Source organism: Cyclopterus lumpus, chromosome 7 (genome assembly GCF_009769545.1).
Source record: "Cyclopterus lumpus isolate fCycLum1 chromosome 7, fCycLum1.pri, whole genome shotgun sequence".
In the NCBI taxonomy this organism is placed as follows: domain Eukaryota; kingdom Metazoa; phylum Chordata; class Actinopteri; order Perciformes; family Cyclopteridae; genus Cyclopterus; species Cyclopterus lumpus.
The window spans coordinates 9,871,878-9,888,295 of record NC_046972.1 but is presented as its reverse complement, the minus strand read 5'-3'; the positions used below and the strand labels follow the sequence as shown (position 1 = coordinate 9,888,295).

At 39.6% G+C, this 16,418-nt stretch overlaps 1 protein-coding gene across 5 annotated transcripts in view; it reads left to right on the top strand.

The window, feature by feature from the left end:
• The window catches only part of kazna (kazrin, periplakin interacting protein a), a 101,480-nt gene that overhangs the window by 49,106 nt on the left and 35,956 nt on the right, over positions 1-16,418 (top strand). For all 5 annotated transcript variants that reach the window (XM_034536200.1, XM_034536202.1, XM_034536199.1 and 2 more), the window contains exon 2: positions 6,793-6,900. In XM_034536200.1, the coding sequence (XP_034392091.1) occupies positions 6,793-6,900 (108 nt within the window). The remainder of the gene's footprint in view (positions 1-6,792; positions 6,901-16,418) is intronic.

The following is a 16,418-nucleotide window of genomic DNA, read 5'->3' as shown; positions in this document are numbered from 1 at the left end:
ATGTTAACATGTGCTTTATAAACGTGTTTTAATAGATTGGTGGCAAACTCATTTGGCACCAAAATTCTTACAGACAACAATAGACACAGTCCACAGAGCACAACAGACAATAAACACACTACAAGCAACAAACAGATGCCCCCATAAAACTGCAATTCATGATTAATTCAGGTAGTTACTAGTCGTTAGTTAAGTATTTTGTGTAAACTCATCTAAGGTGAGGACTATCTATGCCTTACAAAGTGATGAGTGTGTTTCTTAGTTTGCTGGCACGTACACATTATTGATTATGAGAATTTATGTTTTTTCTTTATTATGTATTATTGGCCCCAGCATTTAACTTTGTCACCAGTTTGACAATATGTTGAGATATGACATTGATTATTCTCTTGTCTTCTTTGTGGAATATTATGGTTTTGTCCACTAAGCATTTGTATTATATTTCACAAAGTGGCATGAATATTTGTCATGTGATGAAGATATACAACAATCCATAACCATGGTTATGAATAAAGTAATCACAATGATACAAATATTGACAAAAGGGTGATTTTGGGTAGAAATCCATCTTGTATTGTTTAACACCTTCTATTTAAACTGGACATGATCGTGAACTCAATAAATTATAACAATGTTGAGTAATTCCTTTGTTCTGAAACCTGTATCCCAAAGCAAGACGCTCAATGAAAAACCCAAGTTGAATATTACATGTTCATGCCCAAACATGTTTTGTGGCTTTTATGATGAAATGTTAGGAAATGCTTATAGAGTATCATATTATAAAACATTACACTTAGCAACATCAAAAGATAAGCTTAAAACAACGCACATAACACCGGCGTGCTTTGCCAAGGGAACGGAATATGAAAGAAAAACAGCTGCCCGGGGTCCTTTAGAGAATACTACACTTGAATAACTTTGCTTTGCCTTCAAGTCATAATTGGTATTAAAAGCTGCTCATAAAACACATTTGGTATAGATTTAATTCATTAAATTGATTCTGGCTAACCGAGTGGTGCTGTAGAGGATTTATTTTCAATTTTACCTTCTCGGTTTTTAGCACACAGCAATAGCGTTGAGATAATTGTTCAAATATCTTCATTCTCAAGTCACATTTTAAATTAGTTTAAGTATCCGCAGTTCCTCTGTTTTCTATTTAATGTGGTGTAATTCCAAGTCCCAGGGTGCCTTTTGCTAATGATGTCAGAATATCATTAATGCAGTGTTATGGTTTGTCAAAATGACTATTCTGGATTTAGAGGAATACTTTTGGCCAATATGCTTATTATATTAACGGAGAGATATGACATTGGTATTTGTACATTTGCAAATGGTACAATAAACTATCCTGTGTGTATGTTTGATCTATAAAGTGCATAGAAATTGCTGTCACAGCTTCTGACAGCGAACGTTACATGTCATTAACATAGCCATCTCTCACTATCTCTGTATACATAATACAAGCATGGAGAGTGTCAGCAGAGATAAGAATACACTGTAGGTCGACCGATTCACATGTTATTTAAAGCTTATCTAATGAGATATAAATGCAGCATGTTGTCAGAGGACACACGTTTAATTCAGTTTCCTGATGTCACACAGCTCTCCATCTCCCAAAGTGCTTTGATTCCAGAGATAAATATGGAGTTGAAGTGGCCGGGCTCAAGCCATTTTAAAGCTGTTGTGCTTGCAGGCACCTGTCCCTGGTCTGTGATGGAGCACAGCAAATGAGCCACTTTTCTATATATACTGTATATCTCCATCTCCCGAGTCCTCCTTACACCAACTACTAACATCCCCAGCTTACACACTTTTTTTGAATGGCCTGCCGAGTACATTCAGCAGCCTTTTATTACAATATGAATTGACAACGAGTCATCTTGAGATCGTCGATGGTTAGCGCGGGCGGCTAAACGTTAAGCACTAACTCCCCACTATCACACCCCTGGTCCATTAAGCTCAATTTATCTGCAGGGTATTTATAGAGCGTCTTGAATTGGGGTCTTGAGGCAGGTGATGCAGGGGGGAAAGGCCTGTCCTGGCTGGCGGTGATTAATGCATGAATACCCAAGCTTTATCACAAGTCCGGCAGCCTCGGGACCAGAGAATGTCAGTGCAATTAAAGGCGTGTGGCAGTTGTAAGAAAAGAGAGGCAGTGCCTATCTACAGATTGCAGACAGAGTCGGGGAACATGGCCGGCTCGGTGAAGGTTCCAGCAACAGCGCCTATTCATTCCTTAATCACCTCCACTACTCATTAGGGCCTTCTTTTGTTCCAGCCATCTTCTTTTCCTGCACTGTGCCAGCAGATAAAATATGGCAAGCTCAGAAGAGTGAGGAGCTTGGAGAACCCCATTAAATGGCGACAGAGAAGGGATAGAAAATGAGGAGGGAAAAGGAGAGGTGGCATTGGAGGGGTGGAGTCACTCAGCTAAGGAAAAAGAGAGGACTCGAGGGAAAGGGCTGGTGACAGGGATGGAAGGAACTGTCCGACCATGAAGACTAGTAATTTATCTGGACCTTACCTTCAGGACTGCTGCAACATTCAAGCAGAAGAGCAGACGTGTTATATCATAAGCACACACAGTTCCGCTCATTACAGCTGTGACTGCATGAATTACCCCTACAATAATCTCCACAATAATAATAATAATAATAATATAATAATTATATTATATATATATATATATATATATATATATATATATATATATATATATATATATATATATATATATATATATATATAATATATAATAATAATAAAATAATAATTCTCTTTAGACTCCCTTTGGGAGATGCATCTCTCACTGACAGGGATGTTATGCTGCGTCCACGTGGAGAAGAGTACCAACAGGGGGTCCTTGTTGACAAAGGCTGAGTCCTCCATGTAACTTTTAGTTCAACATTGTAAAGGTCAGCATCAGACTGCCATAATCCACACCGTTCAAACACAGTTTTAACCATTGGGAAAAGACTAATTTTTAAATAAACCATATCAAACCTAGTTTAGCACGTCTTTACTGCAATTTGTTATGTGTTCTACGTACACTTACATGCGTTCCATACTGCATAATGCAGTATATGTCCATTGGTTCATGGTAGGAGTGTCTTTATGAAGCCAGCGACATGTCATTGCCTTAAAGTTGCAAGATGAAACAAGAGTGAGAAAAACTTCACACAGTTATTCCTGCTTCCAGTTTGTAGTATTATGGGTGACAACATCTACAAAGTGAATAATGTCCAATTCTCTTTTCGTCTCTTGTTTTATGTTGATGTTCTTTATCAGTAATAAAGTTCTATAAAGGTCCCCATTTATGTGTCTGCTGGGTTCCGAGTTGAGGCCGAAACAGGTAATATGTTGCGATGGCCGACAACAATTAAAGCCAAAAGTGGTTCACAATAGCCACACTCCATCATACCCTCCTCCTTAGTGGTCCTTACTAAGGGAAGGAGCTGTTTTTAGTCGAGAGCAGCTGTCTTTGTTATTCCAATGCAAGGAGACGCTGCTTGGTGGGGATACAGGATCCTGATAATCACATCACTACAAAGTCAGATGAGGTACAACAGTTCTCAGGGCCAAATCATTATTTATTTCATCACAGCAGAATTACCTGTTCCATCAGTTGTGTGCTCGGCTGGTTAAACTTATTATTTATAAAGTAAATTGAAGAATTTCCTTGTGAGGAAAATGGAACCAAGCCATGAAGTGTGATACATTCTCATCAGTGTTTTAAAAAATAAATGAATAAAAACATTCTGCTCAGTTCATTGCTTTCTCGTGAACACTATCTATCTTGCATGATTATTACAACCCATGCCTTCACTGCTTTTGTGTATAAACAAAATACCAAATACAAGATAATATGAGAAAACAGTAAGGACAGAGCTGCTAGAAGAGATCATCAAATTAATTCACACAAGCCTTCTGTTTTTGTTACAGCTTAAAAGAGAGATTTAGAAGGCTTGAACTTGATGTTCAGTTTTTTAGGAATGTTAATGAAATGGGCGGTCTTTCCATCTCTTGTTCTAATTACCAGGTCTAATGTATGCATTGTTTTAAGTTCTGCAAACATAGTGATCTAATTGTATGCCAAGCTGAAACTGTGGGGGACATCCACAGTGAGGCGATAGGCGAGCATGTGTCTTTGTCAGATAATATTCCTGCCGTCATGTGAGGAAAAGAGAAAAGAACAGAGAGGAGATGGAAGCAGAGAGGAAATTATGCTCTTATCTCAAATCCTTAATAATTCACTCCAAACATGATTTATACTCCAAGGTTTATCATTCAAGGTGCAGTGTAGCTGGTATAATGCAGTGAGCCAAAGCAACACAAGATATTGTTTTTGATTGTTTCTACAATTCCTCCATATTACCAGACTCTGATATCTCATCCAGTCTTTTTCTCCCACCAACTGCCTGTCTTTCTGTGCTGTGTGTCTGTAGTTTGTTCTTAACTTGGGTGAGCAGAGATAAAGACTAAAAGATCAATATGAGGCAATTGGACCTTACTAGACTTGAATATTCAGTGTGTTGAAAAGGACATTGATTCACAGTCTTGGACATTGACCCAGAAAACATTACAATTATCTGCTTGATAACGCACTGTAGCTAAAAAAATCCATTTAATTGCTGTGCACTTGCACAAATCAATGCACACTACAAGGTTAGAAGCTGAAACAATAGTAAGAACAGCAGCCTGACCTCTAACCTTACTCTGTACGTCTTAAAAGAAACATGCAATTGATGTGCCAGCGAACAAAAATGATTTGCAGCTCGGCAAGTGATATTGATTTCTTGCTTCTCATTTTCAATCTTAAGATTTCAGTGTAAAAACAGCCTAAATGTACAAAGTGAAGTGGAGTGAAGAAAAACATCCATCGCTCCATAATGGTCTCCCTAAATGTTCCTTTCAATGTATCCGCATTATGATTTGGATTGTTTTGGTCTTTGGTGCCATCATTCGTGGGACATATCTCTCACAATTGCGTTGCATGCCAAATTGATCAGCTAATGTCTTCATATCGGACAATGATTGCTTGCAAAAAGGTTGCAATATCAGTTACAATCTCTCTTTTTAATCAAATTGATACAATGAAACATTATATAGCATAATATACATTATTATGAACATGTTACAATGACCTTTGCAGTATATTCTATTAATACACGCTTACACAAAGTACCTAATACTTAATACCTAGTACTTAATCATATCATAAAGTAAATCACTGAGGCATATTCCCCTGCTCTCCTCCATGTCTGCTTTCCCTCTCCATCCCCATCAAGCAACCATCATGGCTCACTTATTCCTTTGCATTTATTCCACCACACTCATCCCCTTTTTCCCTTGATACGTTCCAAGTGTGGCTGAGGACCTTCAAGGGTACAATGCAGGGAAGATAAAACATTTTCATGAGGCTATTGGGCAGCAGCAGATAAGTATGCGCTGTGAATTTCAACATTATCCAAAACCTGACAACAGTGTTCCTGGTTCCAAAGGCTGCACCACAGGACGCTTGAAAAAGTATAGATTTTCAGTTGGGTGGCAAAATGTTAGTTACAGTTAAAAAAAAAAACAGCCCTCATGTATGTGCTCTTAAAATCCCTTGAGGTGTTATTAGTAGCTCTAAGTCCGTCTCGACAAGCGTGAAGATTAATCTCGCCATAATGACAGCACCACCCCGAGGCCTCAGAGATCTTCACCCAGACACATTTGAGCTCAATAACAGCAAATAGTTCAACCGGTAACAGCGTCGTAGGTGTTGGCTGGTACACTGAAGAGGATGAGGAGGAGAAAGGAGAGGGGCAGAGGTTTGAGAGGGAAGTTGAGCGGATGTATTTTGCTGGAATGTGAATTTGACTGTGTGTCAAGCAATATTTGAATTCCATTTTCCATTTTTTTTGTTTTTGCAGCCAGTGACTATACTTTTATTCAAGAAGTGACACTTGTGACCTTTTGTGAATACTTCTTTGAAATAAAAGCATCTGTGGGAGGACGGCAAAAGTCGACTGCAAATGTCAAAGTCATTTTAGCATAAACCTTTAAGTGAGTCGACCTGGAGCAATGAATTCAATATGCCTTTGCTACGTGCCACTGGAGAGGCTGGCCAGAACGACATTAGAAACCACTGAACCTCACACAAAATCAAATCACACTTTGGTCATAAAAATGCTAATATTCATATGCATCAGTCACTTAAAGTTTGTGCACCCGCACGTGTTTCAGCTTGTATGCTTCTGCTACAGCGGTGTGTTCAGGCTCTCCTCAGAGGCAGAAGCTGTGTTGCTGTAATGTGAGCCACTGTGGAGTCGGTGCATGTGAGGAGTTCCTTCTGTGTGTGTGCTGAAAGGGGGATGTGTGTTGTGCTGCATTAGTCATTTTGTTTCTTAATGCATTCTGTGCAGAGAGGTAAACGTACTCTGATGACGGCATTATTATAGGATGCATTATCATGCAGTTTGGTTGTAAACGGGCCTCTTTGCTCTTTTCCTTTTCGCTATTGCTGTCTCCATAGGGATTTCAAATTATTGTTAGAAACACCTTTTAAAAGTTCTTCTACATGCATCAAAAAACATAGTTCACACACATAAACTCAAATTAACAGTGTTGGCACTTCATACTAATAACCAAAGATATTTTCTAAGAATGTTTTTCTCTTTGTACTTATTGAAATGATTTACTACTTTCATAAGATCTTGTTCCACACACTTGGGCTCTTTGTTGTCTTTCTAAATTCCCACATATGTTGTTTTTTAAGGTAACCTAGTTTGTCATTTGTTTTTCTCACAGATCCCTCTCCCCACCAAAGGCAGAAGCCATCGGCCACTGACCTCTGCTACAAGACTGAAATCAGCAGTCTGATGGACTTCAACTCTCCGGACGCCTCACTGGACAAAGGTAAGACCTGAACGCTTCTGTTGCACCAGCTGGTCGACTTCCAGGTTGTTTCCTGCAGTACCACTATATGGGAGGATGTTGGGGCATATATTTGCATTCAAGAATGTACATGCAATTATACAGTATACACTAGTGTTGCAATGTAACTTAGTACATTTACTAAAGCACTGCACTAAGTACAATTTTCACTTGTAGGCCTACTTTGCTTTTATATTTTCATTTCATGCTATACTTTATTCTTCTACTACATTTCACTACATATTGCAGGTTTTACTCCACTAAATTAGTTTGACACTTTTTACCTTAAAGTAACTGGTCTGCTTATATGAAATGATGCAGTACTATTCTACTAATCTATCTATAGTTGTATAAAACAATCTGTTAATGGACTACAACATAAAAATGCACTATAATTGTAATTGTAAAAGGTCCCATTCTGCTTCAAGAGTACTTTTTACTTTTGATACTTAAAGTACATTTTGCTAGTGATACTGTACTTTTCCTCAGTAATAATTTGAAATCAGGACCTTTACTTGTCATTTGTATTTATGGTCTTTCTACTTTTATTTAAATCCAAGATCTGAGTACTTCTTCTACCTTTGATTCAGCCTCTACACAGACATTTGTAGCTGCAAAGACATAATTCATGAGATCAAGAAGAGCTCATACAGTTCATCTCCCGTCTCAGCGGTTGCTGCCTCCAGTGCACGTGTTATTCTAGCTAACGAGGACTGCCAGCGATCCAGGCTGCATCTGGCTGCTAATGAACCCACCGAGTCTCGTGTTTAAAAAACATCAGACTAACTAATCAGACAAAATCTGCTTCTTAATTCAGTCTGTTTACCCGTTAGTTTTAAACCAGGGACACAGCCATCACTGGCTTTCACTCTGTTTGTTTATAGCTGTGTGCAGTTTGTGTTCTTGCGGTTTTGGCCTCTTGTTGCATGCTCCGATGGACCAGCAGGGCAAACACTTTTAACTAACTGCTGTTTGTACAGCAGCTAGTTAAATAAAAGATAATACAGTGAGTAAATAAAAGTCCATTTCTGAAAAGTTTATATTTAAATACATAAATGATATTTGTAAGAAGAATGTAGCAACCCAATGTGGTGTCAGTAAGTATTACATATAACTAGTTGAACAGATTGAGATGTTTGTAGTAATTTCTGGTAAATTCAATAATGTGATTGCTTATTTACATTTGATTTAAAATTGTAATACATTCTTAACCAATTTAGACATTTAAGAAGTTTAAATGTTATCCTATGATTATTGAATAACCATTTATTGCACAGATACAGTTTACCTAATAAATAAACACCATTCAAAGCTGTTACATAGCTTCCAGTGAAAGATCCCTCTGTGCGTTTCACGTACATTTGTTTGACTCGTCAATTTGCAACCACATTTTACAACACCTACAACCACGTTATAATCTTCCACCAGTTGTTTTCATTTTGGGAATTAGTGATTAAAAATTAATTGGGACAAATACTGCAGTGAGCTGGCAGTGAATACAGTGAATACTATCAAGTTTCACAGTCATCTGTGTTTACGATTCTGCTGTTTATGTTCACTCACATGAACCATCCCCATAAAGGAGTTTATTCACTTTTAAGCCAGACGCCGTCCCACTGGGTGGTCAGACGGGTCTCACGTGGGCGTCATCAGCTCTCCAAACACACGTACAGTCATTTAGCTCGAGTCTGTTTTCATGTTCCAGCCTTTTCATGACAAAAGCTACTTTCAAGGGGCTAGAGTCTTGTAGAGAGGATCAAAGTAGTTATTGATGGCACCACTAGAAACACATCTCTTGGACTGTGGATCCTGTTAGGCTGCCAGCTCCAGTATGGATCTCTAGTGTCACCCAAGGAGCCCCGGGGGCCCTTTCCTCATTAGAGTGTCCTGCTTATGGATCTATTTGGCTGCCAGATCTCTCTTCTCTCCTGTTAGCGTCTGTCCATGTCGGGGAGATATGAATGTACTCACAAGTTGTTCAAAAAAGAGGGAAAAGTGTTGCAGAATTTGTGCAGGTTTGAAGTAAGTACTCTACTCAAGTGCAATTTGAGGTAGTTGTATTTTACTTGATTATTTCCATTCTCTGGTAAACTACATTTCTGTGAGAAATATTGTACTCTTTACTCTACGACAGCAATAGCTGTAACTACTTACCTTTCAGTTTGACATGTTTTACGTATAAACATATGATCAGTTTAGACATTTTGCGTTTTTATAGATCAAACCAATAGATTACCCAACGCTGTATAAAGTTGGGTATGTCAATGAATGATTAATAGTCCAATAATATGATTGGGACAAATCTCTGCGTAATGAGCACTATTTGAAGTACATTTTACTTGACATTTTCTTGTCAAATACTTGAAATAGTTGGTTCTTTTCTGTGCAAGATGTCAGTACGACCACTGCCACAGCTGGAGTCATCTTTTATGTATCCAACTGATGAAATTACAGGAAATGCTGAAAGAGTTTTTGTTTTGGGGGGTCATTTGGGCAGATGCTGTTCTGAGGTTAGTTATGTGCACATTTTTAAATGACACTCACACACTCTCCGTCAGACGAACCAGCTGCTCCATTAGATCTGTGATTGTTTCCTGGGTGGTGGTAATGTGCAGACTCAGGAAAACGCATGCACACACACCTACAACCCCTGTCAAGGCCACGTACTGTATAGCACCACAAGTTTCATCCAAATGAGAACGGGGAACTGAGCGGTTGTGTTATCAGCAAATTCATCGTAAGAGAGAGAGAGACGGGGAAGGAGAGGGGAAAACAAGCGTGAGCAGTATATCATTATAGAGACGGGTGCTGCTTCTGCACATGAACTGGCAATGATATCACTGAGTGGGTGAAGCTTGGCATGTGGGCTGGTTTAAATAGGAGGGTCAGTGCAAAGAAGTCAAACAGGGCACCCAGAGAAAAAAGAGAGGAGAAGAGAGGAAAACCAGAGGGGGTGAAGAGCATCGTGAGGGGGAGGATGAGGTGAGAGATTGCCTAATTACACATTACTTCCAGCGAATGTATTTTGATTAATGAGAGAAAATGATATAGTGAAGAAGGACGGAGAAAGAGACAGAAATGAACAAGAGGACAATAAGGAAAGAGAGCATGTGATGGCGTATGTGTGTGTGTGTGTGTGTGTGTGTGTGAAGTGGTCGCTGCTGAGCACTTTGATTTTTCTCATGCGCTGACACTTTTCAAAACACCTACCCTCACTGACGTCCTCTTATAGCCGGTGGAAGAATGGCACTCAAACTGCCTCCAGCAACAATATCCAGGCCTCTCCACTGTCATTTACACACTTCAGAAACAGTCACTCAGAAATGATCACAATGGCTGTTAGTGGCTGGTTAGACCTGGCTTTTTGTATGATTCTCGTATTATTTAACTATGCAAGAACGCAAATACTGTCTTAAAGATCAGATTTGAATAATTAAATGTGCTGCAGTGTTCATAGACCGAGAGGTTCCCTGTGTGCTTGCGTGCCTCTGTCCTCTGACTTTTCCATTAAAGACCACTGAGAGGTGAATATTGACAAAGGGAGCAGAGCAGCAGTCTGATTATCTCCCGTCTGTCACTCTTGAACAGCTTCATTAAAGAAAGCTGCGTGGAACTCCAACTCGAAGGTCGAAAAGTCAAAAGGTTAATTTCAAGAGGTCTGGATTTAATGCTTAATTTGAACAGCCATCGAATGAGACATTAGTTGTTCCTAAAAGTGTGCGGTGTGAGACATCAGGGACATTTTCTCCTCTGAGCCTTTTCGAAATGTTCTTGCTGTTTTCGTCTTCTCTCTTATTCTTTTGGAATCCTTTCAGAGGCAGGTTGCACCACAGAGGTACATATAAATACATTTGGCCACATACTCCATCGTGGTCTAAATTTAGATCTGGAGCTGTGCTGTTCAATTAATCAATCAAGGCTTTCTTAGACTGCAGAATAATAGAATATGATGAAGCGCAGATCAGCGCAGCACACTACGCGTCTTGATTCATCTTATTGCAGTGAGAGTTGCTCAGTTGCCCACTTCAAAGCTGAATGTGTGTGATGTGTTCTATCAAAGCATTGAAAAGGTCTCAGACTGATTCTTGTTGTTGGCACGTCACTTTTTCTCTCGTAAATGGACCAGAAACGGCAAATGTGCATTCAGGGACCTTCGTCTGATCACCAAGTTACAGCAAATGTATTTTGAGGCAGGGATGTTAAATATGTATAAAAATATATATCTATATATATATATGTACTTTATTAAAATACAATACCTTGTGGGTTTACATATTATGCATTCAAAAATATGACGTAAAATGAAACCAATTTGGCTGTACCTAGTGTAATAAACATTATCTTTTATATATATATTGTTATTATTTTTTATTATTAAATGATTAAACACACATACATGCTACTGCAGTACAACATAGTTTAAAATAGACGTACATTATTCTTTGTACTTTGGATTTTTCATGCAATGCAATATGAGCTCATGTATATATTTTAATATTTCCCATCAAAGCCAGAACTTTTTACCTGTTATTTTAAGAAGCCCTTATGGATCTGTAAAACCCAACCTAACCCTACAAACACACTATCGGGCACCAGTGGTTAAGGTAAAGTATCAGTCGTCATGAACTAAAGGTGACCAAGAAATTAAGACTGTGGATGCAAGGAGGAGATCTGACATCCAGAATAATATTATTACTGCTTTGCTGCTGTTACTTTTAATCAATGCACAAAAAAACCTAGCAAATTCATGTTTTACAGTATTGCACTTTGCTCAAATCACTCTGGATGAAACACTTGTCTAATTTATCGGTCTCATTACATATTGTGTTTTGCAGTTTAAGAAACCCTTCCAAATGTTTCCCTTACACCTCGTTATGTTTTGGATCTACTCCCAGGTGCAGCACTGCACCAAGGTGCTACTAGAGGTGTATTTTCTATTTCAGAATTCCACCTTGGAGTCTTGACACAAGGCGAACTGCCAACTGGTGCAACCGGTCATTGGTTGTAATACCGTCTGCCTGCCCTTCAAATGGCTGTTAAAAGGCCCACGGGCAGCGAATCTGAGCTGGCGTCTGGCAGTACTGAATTGGCAGCGGAGACGATGGCAGAGTGGGACGGTGGCTGCCGGAGCTGCCAAATCTGGAAGAGCACCTGGTGGCTGCCGGCTCCTTTTCACTCATTAAGGAACAAGAAGGCTGGAAGGTGGGAGACTAGAGAGGCAAATAGCGTAGCTGGCGGCAGAGGAAGCCTCGGTCTGAGGTATGAATATAGGATGCACAGCGGTAGTAGTGATGACGGAGAAGAAGAAGTAGTAGTAGTAGTACGGAGATCCAGGCGAGTAAGCAAGCTAATCAGAAGTGCAGAAAGAATACTTATAACACCCTTAGGTCTCATTTTAAACAAAAGACTTCAAGTTGACATTTTAACATTGACACACCCTCCACATGTATGTGAATTGCCTGAGGTAAAAGAGTACCAAGGTGGGGGAGATGTGTTAGTGGGGTTGTGAGGGGGGTTATAGGGCATCCTTTTGAAAGTCTTAACAAATCCGGGACCTCAACATTCCTTGTTTCACCGCTGCAGCTATCCACGGGCGACCCGCTTAAGGAATGTACTGTATGTACTGGTGTGTCACAAGCAAAAACATGGGTCTACTTTTGTAACAACCTAATGCAACGTCGTCTAGCAACACAAATGTGTGCTAAGTCACATTCCAGGTAGAATCCCTTGAAACAACTGTCAACGGAGGATGTTATGATTTATGGTCTGACTACTTTCCAGAGTATTATAAACTGCTCTGCTCTGTAATGTTTGACATGACATCTGATAGGCCCTGAAACTCATGAATGTCTGACTCTTAACTACTTATAATACTCATTCATGTTAACATTGTCTCCAGAGGTTGAAGAGGTACTCAGATTGTTTACTTAGGTAAAAGTGGCAAGAAAACGGCAATCCATTACAAGTAAAAGTCTTCCAAATCTTCCCAAATGTGTCTCTCTGCCATGCTGCTGCCCGGCTGCAGCGGCTGGTTGGCAGACCATTAAATTAGCAAATAACCGTGACAAGGATCGCCCTGCAGGTCCTGGGTGTCTTCTCCATTATATCTTCAAGATCCTGAAGAAGGTCTGCAGCACACCTTTGAGATTCTGGATGGTCACTGCTGGCTATATCCTTCCTGCTGTATTTTCTTCCAGAGTGATGCTGCTCGAGGGAGCCAAAACACTGTAAAATCAACACTGTAAAATCCTTGTTTGTAACATCCTCTGCGCATAGTTTGGAATGATATTTTTTCGCCATTGAAAACGTAACGCAATCGAAGAGGAGAGCAACGTTTTTGGGCAGCATTGCACCAACAGATACCAAAGCTGAAGTAGCACTCTGTAGGTCTTCCTCTAACGGCATCCTTAAACATCTGCACCAATGTGACCCCTTTGTTGTTTTGTTTCTACTCAGTGCTATTTGTGTTCATAACGGCCTGATTCCACAATCAACGTAATGTTGACGATATCTCTGTGTTCAAATGCAAATCCACACTGAATCCTTCGAGCAGAAAACTGCTTATATGATGCAACATTTCCCTCCTTCCCTTTTATTGTGATGTCGGTGTTTTAGTGACGGAGGTAATAATATATTCCTGTTCTTTGTAATCTGTCCCCTTCACAGCTCACTGGCAATTAGTATTTCTCTCTACCAGTTCACACTTTGTGACTCGTGGGCTGATGTTTCGCACAGAGAAAGATCTTGGCAACGGGAAAGTGTGAATTTATGAGAAGAGGGTGTCCATTAACAAGTGCATCGTGTCGTAACATGGGGCGGTTAGGCGGTTCTGAAGACGGACAATAAAAGAGTTGGACACCCCATTGTTCACAAGCAACAGCGATAAGAAGTTGACCGTGCATGTACACACACACACACACACACACACACACACGCATTCAATTATTTTCAAATCTTTCTCTCATAGTCTTTGTTTTACTCTCATTCCTCTCTCACATAAACAATGAAATGTTGACGTCTTCTTGGCAGTGTGTGGTGATGCTTCGGTCCTTTGAGGTATTGTGTAAACTGACTGCAGAGAGAGAGAGAGAGAGAGAGAGAGATTACCTACTTCCATTGATTTTCATTTAAGGAATAGTGCTCTCAGCTCATCACTGCCAGGCGTCCCAGAAATTAGAAACGTGTGTGTGCTTGTGTGTGATGTTGCAAGGTGAGCGCTCTGCAATTTCAATGAAACTGCCTTTTACCTTAAAACGTATTTATTTTTTACAACATCATCTTGCTTTCCAAGCCGTGCGTCCCTGCAGTGTAATTTGATGCTGTCTTAATGTAGTGTAAATAGCCAGCGCGAGCCAAGTACATTCTTTGAATTAGGAAACCCAACAGACCCACTGATTAGCACTTCATCTTCATAAGTGTGAGCCTGAGCCACAGCTGGGCCACTTCCTAGATACCTTACACTGTAGCTAGCATGTCCCAACAGGTCTGGAGCAAGAGTAGCATAATTAATATACTGTAGTCTGCCATCTACTAGCGAGCATAGTGTGGCAATGTTGTCCGAGTATGTTGCGTGTGAGTTAGTGTAAGTGTTGGATATAGACACTTTTGCACAGATGGGAGTATGTAACCTACAATTATATTCTTAGTGGCATCTTGCTACTGTAGCATGACCTTGTTTTAGATGGTAACTCTCCTTTATCATAAAATGACCTCCTTCCAGCATTTAGGGAACTGCCATGCAATCATTTAGCATGCACTGCAGCAGTCAATTCGGCCACGATTTATTTAACAACTTTACAACCTGCAGCTTCACATGATAAATGGCACTATTGTATTTTTTTGTGTCTTTTCTCCAAATTGCTGAGTCAACTCTCATCCTTGGATTCATAATCTTAAACCAAGCGGTACTAGACAGAGACACATGATGTTAATTTTAGGCAATATAACTATTGCAGCCTTCCTCTTCACTGGCATTAAAGGGCATTTGCACCATTTTGAAGAAAAAGCCTTGTGACTGACTAAAAATCAGTTCCAACCAAAATCAATGACTGCATTCCTATTGTATCGTACAATATAGCTCAGCAGCTCTTTCCCATGAAAATTAAATCATTATATATCCACATGCACACACATGTTCACAACACAAAGCCTCTCCCTGTCATCTTGTGCCTGTACCTTTAGCTTTTAATCGGCTGCATATCAATTGAGCGGCAGGCCTGCATGGACCACAAACACTCCTTTGAGTAGGCATTATTTAATTTCCTCATGTTCTCCATTATGCATGGCGACAATAGATTATATTTTGTAGCTGCTTTATTGTCTCAGAGAGAGGTTTGGTACATTTAATGATTATCAACTCTGCAGAGAACCCAATTAAGTTTTTTGGCGTAGCAATTGATTAATACTTTTGTGATGTAGGAGCATGAAGTGTGCACGTGGCCTCTTGATACCAACATCAGCTCAATTTACAACAATGATGTTAATTCAATTTGAGTTTGTTGCTGAGTGTACATGTCGACACTTTGGTGATTTGTTGAGTCTAGAACATGCTTTCTGGTCTGTGGGGAGTTATGGAGGCTCCAATGAACCATGTAATCAAGCATAGTTCCGTATCTCTTTGTTGTTGATGAATGAATAGATACATAATTCAATGTACATCCACACCCTGCATTGTTTTGCCAAATTTTTTTATGGAGGCAGGTTCCAACAGAATATTGAGTCTAGGTTGAGTCTAAAGTGGCCTCATTGGTTAATAGAGCTTGAGAGAATTTGGACTCAGCCACCAGGAGGCCAGTGAGAGCTCCTGTTACTCCCCGTCTGTGGGCTCATTTTATTGTGAAATTGCTCCCGTAGCTGTGCCTACGGTGTGTGTGAATGTTATTTTCTGCTGATGTGAAGGTGGAACCGTAGCTTCTCCTGTCAGTGTATGAATGGATGTGAATTGGTGAATGATGACATGTAGCGTTAAAGCGCTTCGAGTGGTCGGAAGACTAGAAAAGCGCTTCACAAGACCATTTATCATCCATTTACCATTTTGTGCACCGGCACACCGTTGGTGTGGCCAGTATATTGAATGTAAATAGAGAAGAATTCACATATGGAAGTATTTTTCTTTTTTTTTTAAATAATGAATTGTTCCATTTGAATGTGACCTCACCTGATAACGTAGGAATTATCTATAGAAATATTCTCTGATAATGTTTATGTCGGCACACAGACAAAGACTGTGCAGAGAACAAAAAAATAATAATAAATTATTAAAAGCATAAAAGTGAAGCAAAATCAAGATACAATTCAATCAGTGTTTGAGTATTTTATAATGCTGGTTTGCTCTTTTTATGACTAATTCTTGATGTGCACTTTACTTGGAGGGATAACATGTACAGTCTGGCTCATCATTCTGCTAAAGAGGTTTTTATCTTCATCCTTGCAGGCAGGTTTACAGTTTAATCAACGCAATCACCTTTGTTTAAAGTCAGGGTGTCTTCTGTATGACTACT